The sequence below is a fragment of the Zonotrichia albicollis genome, chromosome 3 (assembly GCF_047830755.1).
Source record: "Zonotrichia albicollis isolate bZonAlb1 chromosome 3, bZonAlb1.hap1, whole genome shotgun sequence".
NCBI classification, from domain to species: Eukaryota; Metazoa; Chordata; class Aves; order Passeriformes; family Passerellidae; genus Zonotrichia; species Zonotrichia albicollis.
The window spans coordinates 71,511,447-71,524,586 of record NC_133821.1 but is presented as its reverse complement, the minus strand read 5'-3'; the positions used below and the strand labels follow the sequence as shown (position 1 = coordinate 71,524,586).

Sequence of the window (13,140 nt, the reverse complement as noted above, 5' to 3'; positions counted from 1 at the left end):
CTTGCCTTTCATAGTTTAATCACCTGCCAACAATAAACAAACTTTGTATTGGGTTTCTCTGCACTAAAATCTTAATGGAATATGTTCCATGCTTAAAAAAACAAAATGTTGAGCAGAAAGATGACTGCCCATTTCACAGGGCAGAATCTGATACTTTCTCTTCACACAGGAGTAGTCCTTTGAAAAGCAGAAATTGAACCCAATTTGCTAAAACCACTATCTAATTGAAAGCCAATCTTTTCTCCCTGTTTCCTTCATGCAATTGCAAAAAAATGTTGTTATTTTTTAACAGGCAGAAATTATTGCTAATATGATTTATGCCAGTGACAAAAAGGATAGAAAAGACTGATATAGCTGGCAGTTGAAGGGAGAATTTTTTTGCTTGTACTTGAGCTACACAAAATAGAGATGATGTGTTTGTGACTCAAAGGCATTTTAGCCAATCTTTTCACTGGAGCAAAGGCTTACAAAAGTCATTTGGAAATAAATAAAGAAAAAGTCTTTGTAATAATTTTAGCCGATTTTTGGAAGTGTTTGATGGGAGGATGCCCATAGAATTCAAGGTGGGATTGATGACAAAAGACTAAAATTTATTGGGAAATTGAACTGAAGATGTGCTAAATTAGTGCACCAATTTTAAAATATTTTTTGTGTATGATTATTGTAATGAAAAACAAGGCAAAAAGAAATTAACTGTGCTATCTAGAGCTCTCTTGACTTTTTTTTTCTAGTGAATTTATGATTGGAAGATGAATTTTTAACATGTGAATCTCAGAAAATGTGACCAGATATATTAGCATCATAAACATACACATTTTTATTTCATATTCAAAAGACCTAGCTAAAATTTTCAAGAAAATGGTTTCATCTTCTGTATTGCTAGAATGTCATGCCTCGGTTGTGAAAATGTATATATTTATATGTAACTGCTAGAAATCAATATGAATAATATTGCTACTTCCATACTATCAGGCTTGCACATCAGATGTTCTTTTAAAGCAAAGCATTCTTTTGGGCTGTACAAAGAGATATTGTAGAATCGTAGAATATCTTGAGTTGGAAGAGACTCATAAGGCCTATTGAGTCCAGCCTCTTGGTCCTTGGAAATAAAGATTTTCCAAAAATTTCAAATATGTAGTTGTTAATTACTACTTGTCAAAACCCCAGGGTTGAGGAATTAATCAATAGCAAAAGGTGAAGTGCTGGCTGTAATGTGCATCTCTTGCTCTCTGCCTGTCACTCTGAGCCTGTGGGCAGTTCAGTGTGGAGCACTGTGAGGTGCTGGCATCCTGATGTGGGCTCTTCAGTGAAACACCCAATACTTGTTTTGTTGCCTGTGTTTGTAGTGATTATGGATAAGGCTTTTTTGGTAGCTTTACTGTGAGGTGCTCTGCACGTTAAAGAGGTGACATAAGGGTGAAGTTATGTTCGAATAAAGGGGTTTCTTAAGTACTCTTCATTTATTTATGTATCTTACATTTAAAGTTTGTGTTAAAACTTAGATTAATGGTATGATTTGTGATAGACATAGAACAGGTAATATTTTTATAGCTGTGTGAATCTGGAGGCTTTTTGGTTGCTCTCTTTCAGCTCTTTCTTGAAGGATTTATTCTCCTGATTCCATGTACTGCAATTCTTTACATGTAGGATCAATCTGTCCTTTGTATGAGGTTCACTTTTGAGGGCTTAAAATACTTAGCTCTGAACCAAATGCCAGACTCTTTGTTAACACTAAATGATTACTGGCTTCTGGACTATTAACTTTGTATAGCCTAAAAAGAGAATAATGAGGCTGTCAGTCAACATAGGAAGTTCCACAGCTATTAATTCATCTGCTGTGTTAATGCTTATACAGATTTTTACCATGTGGCCCCATCACAGAAGGCAGAAAACACCTTTGAATGCAGTGAATAAAAATACAAGAACAACTGGATAGATTTTAAAATGTGATGAAAATAAGCTTTAATCTATACAGAAGGAGCAAGCTATGTGATCAATAAAATCTCAAGTATTGATTGACTGCACAAATTGGACGGTCTAGTAACTAATTGGCTCTCTTGCTCAAGCAGTGTATTTACACATGGTTTTAAAGTGACCATGAGAGTCCCTGACTGACAATGTCAAAGGACAGCTGTTCCATGTCCAGCCAAGCTTGATAATTAAATGGCACACAGGTAAATTGCAGAGACAAGCAGGAGACTGGTGTTAAAGGAGTACTGAAAGGAGTCAGTTGAAGAGTGTTGTCCATTTTAGGAGGTCAAAAAGAAATGCCATTATAAAGGGAGTTTTATCAGAGTTCAATAATGACCAATTCAGTTTTTATTAAAACCTTATTTTAAGGTTATAATAGCATAATAGGGTTGAAAGCTGGATGAAGTGAAAAAGAATGACTTTTGGGCCACTTAAAATTGTTGTAAAATGAATCTAAAAATGATCCCAAGAGTCCATACATCAGCCTATTTTTTTTTTGGTTGGTTGGTTGCTTGGTTGGTTTGAGTTGGTTTTTTTTATTTAACCTGTAGCCATGGCAAATTTGCTTTTGAAGATACAGAACTGGTTGATTTCATGAGAGGGGTACTAATATATATGTTTAACACATACTATCAGTTTGTCTCTGTGGATCAATTTTATTACGGCTTAAAGGTTTCCATCAGTACTTGGTGGGAAGGAGAGTAACCCACCTTAATGAGTGCTCTTCATATGGTTTATAATCTTTATAGTTTACTGCTACATATAACTTTGCTCAGCAGAGCACTCAGACGTGCCTAAATGCTGCGCTCAATGAGAATTACAATACATCACTCAGCATGTGCACCTGGAAAAATAACAACAGCACTACCATTAAAGATATGATGTCGTGTTTTCTTCTTGAGGAAAGGGAAGCATGACATATGCTATTCATGTTGCTGGATGAATTACCCAGCTGCTCTGATGACAAAGGTGTCTATGAAGTCCTAAGCAGAACAGTAATACAGTGTAATGCAAGTGCTGCAGTCTGTGGAGAAAAAGCTTTTCCATGGAGATACCAGCAGAAAAGAAGAATGATAAAGAGTTTTCATGGGTACATTGTGTACAATGTTGCAGTGGCCAATTGTGTAGGAACACAAGGTTTGATTGTGAAACATAAAATTTTATGATGCTTTGTATGTTTCTGTATTTTCTCCTTTGGCATCCTGCTGTTTTTCATGATATAACCAGAAGGTAGCAATTTGAATTTTAGAAGAATGGGGAGAAACCCATCAATATAATGGCTTTGTTCTGATGTTTAAATTCTGGATACACATCAAAGTTGGGGTTTTTTACTTCTATAGCTGTTGAAAATGAAGGATTTGCTTTAATGTTGTAACAGGTGTTACATTCATTTGTGGCTATTCTGCTAAATTCACCTAGGTTTTGCCTCTGTTTCTTTTGTTCATGATTTTGTTTTCTTTTCTTTTCAGGACTGTTTCCTGCAGTGCTGAACCTGGCTAGTAATGCTCTCATCACAACCAATGCTACCTGTGGCGAAAAGGGGCGGGAAATGTACTGCAAGCTTGTTGAACACGTCCCTGGACAGCCTGCAAGGAACCCTCAGTGCCGCATTTGTGATCAAAGGAGCCGAGTGCCACATCGTACGTGTGCCGTTTTCATTTTGTTCCTTTAAAAATGACTTTTTGTCCAAAAGGTGTAAATACTCAGGAAACAAAACAGTAGTTCATCAGCCTGATTACTGTGAAATGTGTATCTCTTTTTAAATCAGGTTAACCATCTCTTCCAAAGGTATTTAAAAATCTGTATCTGAAATGGGTACTCCTCCCATGGGACTTTCTGATTCAGGTACTGAAAAGCAGAGCACCTAAATTCAGATTTAAAAAAACTAAGCATCTACAGCTGTTGCTGTTTCTTTTGATAGACACTCATCATTAATAAAAAAACAGGTAACTTTTACCTGCATACGTACTTGTGGAACTTGAACATTTTGGCCAATCTAGGCAATATGAGAAATTCTAGTAAATTCAGTTTCACTGAGCCAGAAAAAATAAGATAAAGTAATGGAGCACTGCTTGGTTTAATGCTTAGTTTTTAATATTAAAATTGATTTTTGCTAACAGTGTTTTCTTAAAGATTACCTGGAATCAAAATCAGTTTTCAAGTAAGAATTTATCATCATCTACTTCAGATATGCCTATTTCTGGTAGTTGGGAACATTAGAACTAAGAAAATTTCCTAGTCAAGTCATAGAAGTTTAATTTCATGTAACCTTGCAGTGAAAGATATGACCAACTTCAACATTATTAGATTTTCATGGGTATACTGGCACTGTAGATGGTAGAGGATGTAGGGATACTTAAGGCAGCTTTTGATGGAATAGATAAAATACTGGAAGAAACACAGACACAGAAGCATTAAGACAATTATTTTTTCCAATTGTGTTTCAATAAGACTTAGCTCAGATACATTTATACCTCATGACATTTAAGCATGTGCTTAAAACCACAGGATAAAAAAAAAAAAAAAAAAAAAGATGACATTTAATCTGTCTGCTAGTTCTAGACAGGATGAGCTATCTGTGGCTGTAGCTTTCCAGACAGAAGCTTGTTTGGATTCTCCTTAAAAATTTCCTCCAATGGGCACGCTTTTTAGTGTGGCTCACTCATTACATTGCTCAAAACAAAGTGTTTTTCTAATAGCTAATCTGCATCTCCTTGCAGAAATTCATGTTATCTATTTCCTAAGTTCAGTCAATACTAGGAATGGATTATTATTCCCTTTTTCTTAAAGTATTTTAATTAATTGAGGTGTGATGGTATTGCTCTATCTAGTTTCTACACTAAGCTATCTTTTCTTTCATTCTCCTCATAGGTTTTGTCTTCTAGAAGTATAACTGCATGAATTGCAATTCTGTGAATTCTCTTTAGAGGCTTGAATATCTGTTAAAGTTCACCTGAGCTCTTACTTACCCTGCACAGGGATCCAGGTTTGCTTCAGAATAATCATAGACTCCTGTTCACATGTTTTATTGTGGCATTTTCCATTGCTATTGGTGAAACACCACTGAGCGGACAGTTAGTTGTCCATTGCAAACTTCAGATGCTTTCTTTTCCTGCTCCATTACTCCTCATCTTATATTTGCAAAGCTCTTTGTAATTGTCAGAGTGTAGATTACTTAATTTATCAGAAGACAGTTACAACCTATTTTTTTTCCAGATTGTTTTCCAAGTTTCAGTGTCTTCTTTAACTACAGAAAATGCCACCTTCTGAGGAAGGTCGTATGATTCTTTAGCTGTAGACACATCCAATTACATTACAGCAGTGTGTTTCACTCGGAGCAGAATTTTGGTTTTGGAAGCATTCCGGCTGGCAGAGACACTGTGCAAAAGACTTTCCAATTTTACAGATGGGAATTTAGAGACATATGCACATTACCCAAGTTTTTTTCCTGTGTGAAGCGTGCTTATTTCAAAAATCAAACCTAAACCAGAGATATTGCTATGTCTTGTCTATGATGTCAGTCAGTGTACACTAAAATATGTGTATACACACAGACATATATGTGTGTATATAAAAAAAAAAATCTGAATGATTTATATCTATGTTTTCCCTTGTTCCTACTCTCTTCTAAACTTGAGTCAGTCCAGCTTCCTCATATCTGGTCTTTTGTTACAATCATATCTCATTTTAAGGTCTTCAAATGTTCATTTGGCAAAGGGAAGTGCCTTGTTTAAACAGAGATGGCTTGTTAATAGGAGAACCATCTAATATAACCAGACTTTAAATTATCCCCCTGGAATGTGTGAGTCTGGAGTGCCTCCCCTTAATTACTGTAGTAGGAAATGAACACAAATTCCCTGGTTAATCACATGTGAGTCAAATTAAAGTGCACAGTTTGATGGGCTCACTCTCTAAGTTCTCCCTCTTGCCATCCATCAGGGAGATTGGTCCTTGAACTGCATTTGCAATCCAGTCCTTTTTTACAAATATTGTATTTTTCCACTTATCTTTTAAATAGGCTAAACATGCCAGCAATTAATCGATTTTCAAATTAATTATGATTAAACTTTCATAACGGTGATTACAGTTAATTGTTGATTCATCTCCCAATTCTCCTTCAGATGATTTACATCAATTTTATGTGGAGACACTTAGATCAAAATTTCCAATTAGATAACTTCTTTCACAATCACCGAAAATCACTGAATTTGATTTAAAGCTGATTTTTACTGCCACTCATTTAAAGCCAAAATTTGAGAAAAGGATCAGAGCTGTGGGAGCTAACAGCATATAAAGCATAGGGTCTGCTTTGCTTTTCTTTTCAATAAAAAGATAAAGCTACCTATAGCTTTATCAGTTGTAGTACCAGAATTCTAACTTGCAAATGTTGCTGCCCACTAATACCATTGAATAATATTTAAGTGAAATTTTTGGCATTTTCAATATTGAGCGTTTATGCCTTCACTCACTCCCACCAAGACCTTTGATTGTATCTTTAAATACGTTCAGCATTCTGGGTTCTCTTAATGAGCTAGGACTCCTGTCCCCCACAGGTAGTTGATACAGCAAAAAAATCCAGAGATTTAAAGACTATCAATCTGGCTGGTTGATTTAAGCAATAATTAAAATAATAAGTAAATTAATCAGTTCATAAAGTAATTTTTTGCAATTCTAGGCCCAGCTGGTAATGAATCATATTCCAGTTTTATACCAAGGAAACCTGTGAGTTTAGAAAGTCATCCTTAATAAGAGGGGTAGAGTTTTCTCCTAATTCACGTTCTAGCAAGCAGAACTTGCATAGAAGAAACTTACTGTATATGAATTTCCTTTGGTTTATTTTCCTCATAATGTCCAGACTTGCTCTGGAAAATTAGGGACTTCAAAATATAGATCCTTGTACCTTTTAAAATTTTGATTTTGTTATTCTACATTTTGTAAAGGAAAGATACAAAAAAAATCACCTGGGAACATTGATCGTGATTTTTCTCAGTTTAGTAATATTAAAGTACTAAGTAAGCAAACTTGGATAATGTAGGAGATCTTGAAATTCAGGAAGAATTCAATTCAGTAAATAAATTTGTATCCCTCTTATTTAGGATTCATGTGGGACACTGCAGCCGAGTAAATATAGACATGAAAAATAATGCATCTTGGACTTGGATATGTATTATAACCAAACAAACCTTTATATGCATGTATGTGAGTCAGAAAATTTTCCAGTTGAGGAATATATTCTGTGATGATTTCTGAATCATTTCCTCTGTAATGATTTGTGAATTATTTCCTGAATTATTTCCAGGTGTGCTTAGAAATATCTTGGAAATGCCAGTACCAGTATTACTTTAATCTCTGCATTTCTTGCACACCATATCTCAGGTTTCTGATTTGTTGTTTCTGTTGCAACATCCGATGACTTTTGCAGTACTTGAAACTTTGGAAGAGTGCAGGAAGTGTTTATTTGCTTTAAATGCCTGCATTTTCTGTAGCATCAGGAGAGCCTTCTGCAATTAGATGTTCTGAATGACCTTGTGATCATAACCAAAATTAAACAATTAATATTAGATCAGTATTCCAGTAATAATAAGCATGACTGGTGACCCAAGAGTACAAGAAAAATTAATTTATTCTTTTTTCTTTTTGAAGTCCTGCCTTTTAGTTCTGTAATTGCCTTAAAATTTAGATTTCAGATCTAAAAAAAATTAAATCTTTTAATAGTTTTGAAATTTATTTTTGTGTTTCTGCTGTTCTAACAGAACGACACCCAATAGCAAATGCAATTGATGGCAAGAACACTTGGTGGCAAAGCCCTAGTATCCAGAATGGAATTGAGTATCATTATGTGACCATTACATTGGACCTCCAACAGGTAGACTTCTATTTGTTTGTTTCTGAGCTTGCTTGCTTGCATGACAGATCACCTGGATTATCTTAATTTTTTCACTACGTTGCTTTCCTGTATGAGGACATGACCAATTTCTCCTATAATTTTCTGTTGTTCATATGGATATGACTGACCCATTCATTGTAACACAATGTTCCAAATTAAAAAAACTATTTCATATATATTTTTAGTAAGTCATGCAGTTTTAAGTACCTTTTATCTGTGAAACTGAAGTACTTGTAGGGTAGGGATTTTTATACCTGGAAGAGCCTTTGAGTCCTGGAAGTGTTATTAGCATTCTGGCTAATAGCAGAATTATTAGCCCTCATTGCTAATGGCAGAAACAATTTTACATCTGCATTTTTGGCCTTGTATATGCAGAAGTATTCAATATGCATTTCTCTTTCAAACAGGAAAGGTAAAACATTTACAGAAGTTTGAGATTAGAATCCTGTGCATTAAAGAGGCTTGTGGGGTTTTTTAACATGTCTTTTAAGTTTTCAGTTATTTGCTGGCTTGCTTTTACAGCAAGGAATTGTGCCTTTTGTTGCTTATGTATGCAAGTAGCTCTGGGGCATTAAAAGTAAATTCCCATCCTTGTTTTCATCACCCCAGAAATTTTAGTTGTATGGATGTTTAGGTTAGATCTTCTAAACTAGGCTTTACAACTCCTGTTTTTTTCCCCTGTTGTTTCATTATCTAGATTATTATCAGATATTAGTAAATTTATGAATTTCTGAATGTTTTAAGTTTTCTTATGTATTAAAAGCTAGCAACTAAAGGGTCATTGAGTATACTGGAGAAAAAGTTTGGGTTGTTCTAATGTATTTAAAAGGCTTCTCCATGTGCCAGCTGACAGCGGTCTGAGAATGCTGCACTGCGTGTGGCGTGGGTTTGGGGTTTTTTGTTACTATTTTCTAAAAATGAGACAAGGATCAAGTCTGACCCTGTTTCTTTCCCATGTCCTATTACTAACTGTTCAAAGGAAACTTGGCAGTCCTTCTGCAGCTCTAAAGCTGATACCTTCTCTTAAGCCCATTCATTTGTTGTTGGCTGGAATAGAAGTAGTGTTGAGTTTTCTGTAGATGTCAGAGAGGTGGGATAAGACCCTGTGTCACTAATGCTATCTGGCACACCCTTTATGAGCTGAGTAACCCATCTAGTTAGGAATGCACGGGATTTTACCCACCACCATACAGGAACAGAGCAAGTATTGTTCCCCAAAATGTACGAAAAGGTCTGCTACGATTTGCATGGCTTTTGGACTGCTCAGTAAGGAATAAGTGTTGTTTGTGCCTTGAGTAGTATTACGAGTTTTTGTTTGCTAATCCAGGAATTTCATAGTCAGATCATTAGAGACTATTAAAGTAACTGGTGGAATATGAAATTTTTCTCTCAGCTTTGGTTTTGTGTAGGAGTCACTATGAATGGTGAAGGTCACCAGATATCTCTGGAATCTCACTTAGAAGAAATTCCATTCTTTACCTTTGGCTTTTAGGAGATTCAGTAATTGCTATGTTTGTGTTGATGCATTCTTGCTCTAAGTATAAAGATGCTCAACTTCCTTTTGTGCGATAGAAATAACAAATGACAAATCCACAAGTAATGGACTGAAAATTGCAGGAATGCATTAGTTCTTATGTTATTACTGGTAATTATGATAGTATATGGAATGCTTTTAGCAATCCCAATTTCATGAAAAATCAGAAAAATAATTACAATTTCGTCATTTATATATTGCTTGGCCTTTTAGGGCAGTGACTTTTTTTTTTTTTATTTTGTTATGTAGGGAAGCCATGTAAAAATAATGTATACTGTTTAGCTACAGCTAATAAACTAGAGGAAGTAACGTTTACTTAATGTTAGAACAAGCCCAAACAGTCTAGTTGGGAAAAATGTCGTATTTTTTCTTATTTTCTCTCAACAGTTGAATTTTGCCTTAATACTTAAAAAGAGCTTTTATCTATAATGGAGACTAGGTTTCTAATTCATTGAAGTATGCTTGAAATTTTTGCTCCATATATTATTAAAATATGAGTTGAAAGCTGGAACTATCTGGTATTGAGCATCTTTGATAATTTGCTCTTAACCCTTCACTTTCCCCCACTTTTTAGCCATTGTAACAAGTCTTATCTATATCACAAGAAAATTATGGAACTCCACTCATGCCTGTAAATGTGAGATTATTTTTTACAGTGCTTTTCATCCAGCAAGTCCATAGGAGGTCAAAAATACAGATTTATTGGGAGTTTCTCACATGAATTTAAATGGAGGTTAGAGCGACATGTTGAGCTACCTTGGTAGATCCAAGTTTGGAAGGGGGGGTTCACAGATGGGCTGGGTGCCAAGAGCAGCTGTCTGCTGTTCTGCATCTCTTAGTCCTGCTGGTTGGGGAGGGTCTGTCTGCTCTGCCTTGAGAGTGTTGGGTGCTTCTAGTGCAACAGAGGTACTTCAGATCCCATGAGTGCAGTGTTTGGCAGAACTGAAGATAAGCCTTCTCTTCAAGGACTTCAGAGCAGGGAGCTGGCAAAACAGAAATGCTTAGGCGTCCAGGGAGAACATATTCCCTGTAGTCGTGGTATTTCTAAATCCTCAATTGGTCTTAATTTCACTGTGATGTGGAAGATTAGTAGAGTATCTTTAAAGAAAATTTGCAAATTCACAGGAGAACCAGTTGGCATTTTGAGGTGAAGTGGTCAGCCCATCTGTTGCTGATTTCTACACACATCAGAACATTTTTATTAACTAATTCTCAACTACTCTAGGTAGCAAGGACATTGGCAATACCCTTGATACTGCTCAGATACTTGTGCCAGGAGCATATTTATGTGAAATTAGACTTTTTTGCTGTGCACTTCATATTTTTTTAAATTATGCTGGAATATTTTATGTGAATTGTAGATGTATGGAATGCAGGTGGATCCAGAGTTAATATTCTGGCAGAAATTTCTGGATTTAATAACTATGTCTTAATTGCTTGGTACTGTGGAGGATCAGTTCAGTGTCCAGGTGATGCTTTCCAGGAATACATATCTGAAGAAAAAGAAAGTACACTGTACAGAGCCTTGTAAGCTGCAAGAGCAAGAATAACTGATACAGCCATGCAGCTGTTTCTCTCTAAAACACTTGAACTTCATCAGTTGCTAGTTCCCTAAGCTCTGACAGCATCCAGCTCTTTCACCTTATCTTTTCATCCTGTCCCCTACCCTTCTTCTATAGGAAGGGAGGAAGGAGTCTAAAAAATTGTGGTTTGGCCCTATGTAGAAATCACTGCAGTCACCATCCATTCCAAAGGCAGTCTTAGAACACTTATTACAGGAATGGTGTCATACAGGAAAGAGACCCATGAATTAACTAAATCTGCATCCCTTCCTAATTAATTTTTTTTTTTTCTTAAAGAAGAAATAATCAGGCCTTTGAGTCTTGGCCATTTTGAAACTGTTGCATGATTTTTGGATTCTGGAACAATGTCCCTGTTATCTGGTTTGAAATTACTAATGGAACCCATTATTTGGGTGTTTATACAGTTGAACCCCACAATAATGTCCAGTTCAACTAATCCTTTAGGGACTGACTAAAGGTAATCTTAGTGAAAGCTGTAGTGAAAGCCGTAGTGAAATAAGAGGTAAATCGGATGATATTTTACAACATTGATTATTTAATACAAAACTGTAGGTTTTCATTTTAACTTACAACCGTTGACTGGACAGTGGCTAAGGAATCAAAATGTGTTGAGAAATAGAGCCATATTAAAATAGCTTTTATATATTAGCTGCATAGTCATATAGGAATATGCATATCACTGGACAACATTTGGTTTAATGTTATATTTTCTCTTCTCTGGAATATCAAATACATTTTCCATTGGGGAAAAAAAATTACAGCCAGCTTTCTGTTGAATACCTTCTGATACCAAATATCAGAACAGCTAAAGGAATGAAGAGCAGGTTAACTGTTTAGTCTTGGGATATAAGAACCAGTTTAGTAAAATGAAGTGCCATTTGGTATTTTTGTGGTAAATTTCTATATACATGCAAACATTTTGTTCAGGTGTTCAATTAATATTTTCCTTCTGTCTTTTGCCATCTAATAACTGCGGGCTTAAAATGCTTTCAAAACTGCCTTTGTAAAGGTAAGGCTTAAAGCTTCTCTTCGTTCCCAAATCAGAAAATAGTTTAACAGAAATGAAGTTTAATCCAAACTTGGACTTTTCTCTAACAGATGACAGTCAGTTTTGTTCATCATCAAGAATATTTGTCTAAAGAGAAAAAAAAGTGGAAAAACTGAAAGTCTGTTGAGACGATCACGCTGCAATTCCCTGATTGCCGCTCTTCCCCTCCCTGCTGAGAGGGAGGTGTTTCTGTACTTCTTGTTCTAGCACTAGCATTTGTGTTGCCATGCAGGAAACCAGATGTACCTTGGTACTGAAAACTATGTCCTGTTTTGTTTTTTGGGGTGTGGTTTCTGCCAGATCAATTTTCTGATTTGGCTTGCTTGTGCGAGGTTTTATTGCCAGCTTGTGGGAAGGGGCAGCCAGCACTCCGTGTTGGCTCCAACATTGTAAAACCTCAAGGAGTACGGTGCTGATCTGTGAGTTACAGTCCAAGCCTGCAACATAGAGCTGTCATCCTCAATATTTGTTTTTACTACTTCTTGCTCATGAATCATTCCAGTTTGACGCTATGTAGACATTTGAGACGTCAGAAAACAAATTCTTTCAAAACCAAGCCAGTTTTCTGGCTCAGTTACATCTAAGCAGTAAATAAGTGACAGCCCAAAAGAGATGCAACTAAAACCATAAAAATTACTGTTGAATCAGTTAAAAAAAGAAAAACGAATTAGATGTTGTGTTTTAATAAAGTCCACAGCCAACCTTTAGAGAGGTATGTTAGTTGCAATGCTCATTATTTTCCCATTTCTTTTTTTCATTAGCTTCATAGGCTTGAATCTTAGCATTTAAGAGATTCTCTTAAGTTCTTTAGTTTTACAGTTTGCTGGTAATGAACTAAATAGATATCTATAGGGTGGAAAAAGGAGTAATTTACCTTTCTGATAGTCTTTAAAATTATTATTATTAATTTTTAATTATTTTACATTATTAATTAGTATGTAATTTTTAAATCTTTTAAAAGTAAGACTATTGGACTTGAAGTCAGCTTATAATGAAGGTGTTTGAAAAACTCAAAAAGAAAAATAAGAAAAAAATTGCATATAAATATACCAGTAAGGATTTATAGGAAACATACCTAGAAAAAATTATTTGTTATCATAAAAACAAACTAAACATT

The 13,140-nt window shown here is 35.4% G+C and overlaps 1 protein-coding gene across 4 annotated transcripts in view; it reads left to right on the top strand.

The window, feature by feature from the left end:
- Positions 1-13,140, top strand: part of LAMA2 (laminin subunit alpha 2) — a 344,097-nt gene that overhangs the window by 84,730 nt on the left and 246,227 nt on the right. For all 4 annotated transcript variants that reach the window (XM_074537835.1, XM_074537834.1, XM_074537833.1 and 1 more), the window contains exons 2-3: positions 3,441-3,611; positions 7,725-7,837. In XM_074537835.1, the coding sequence (XP_074393936.1) occupies positions 3,441-3,611; positions 7,725-7,837 (284 nt within the window). The remainder of the gene's footprint in view (positions 1-3,440; positions 3,612-7,724; positions 7,838-13,140) is intronic.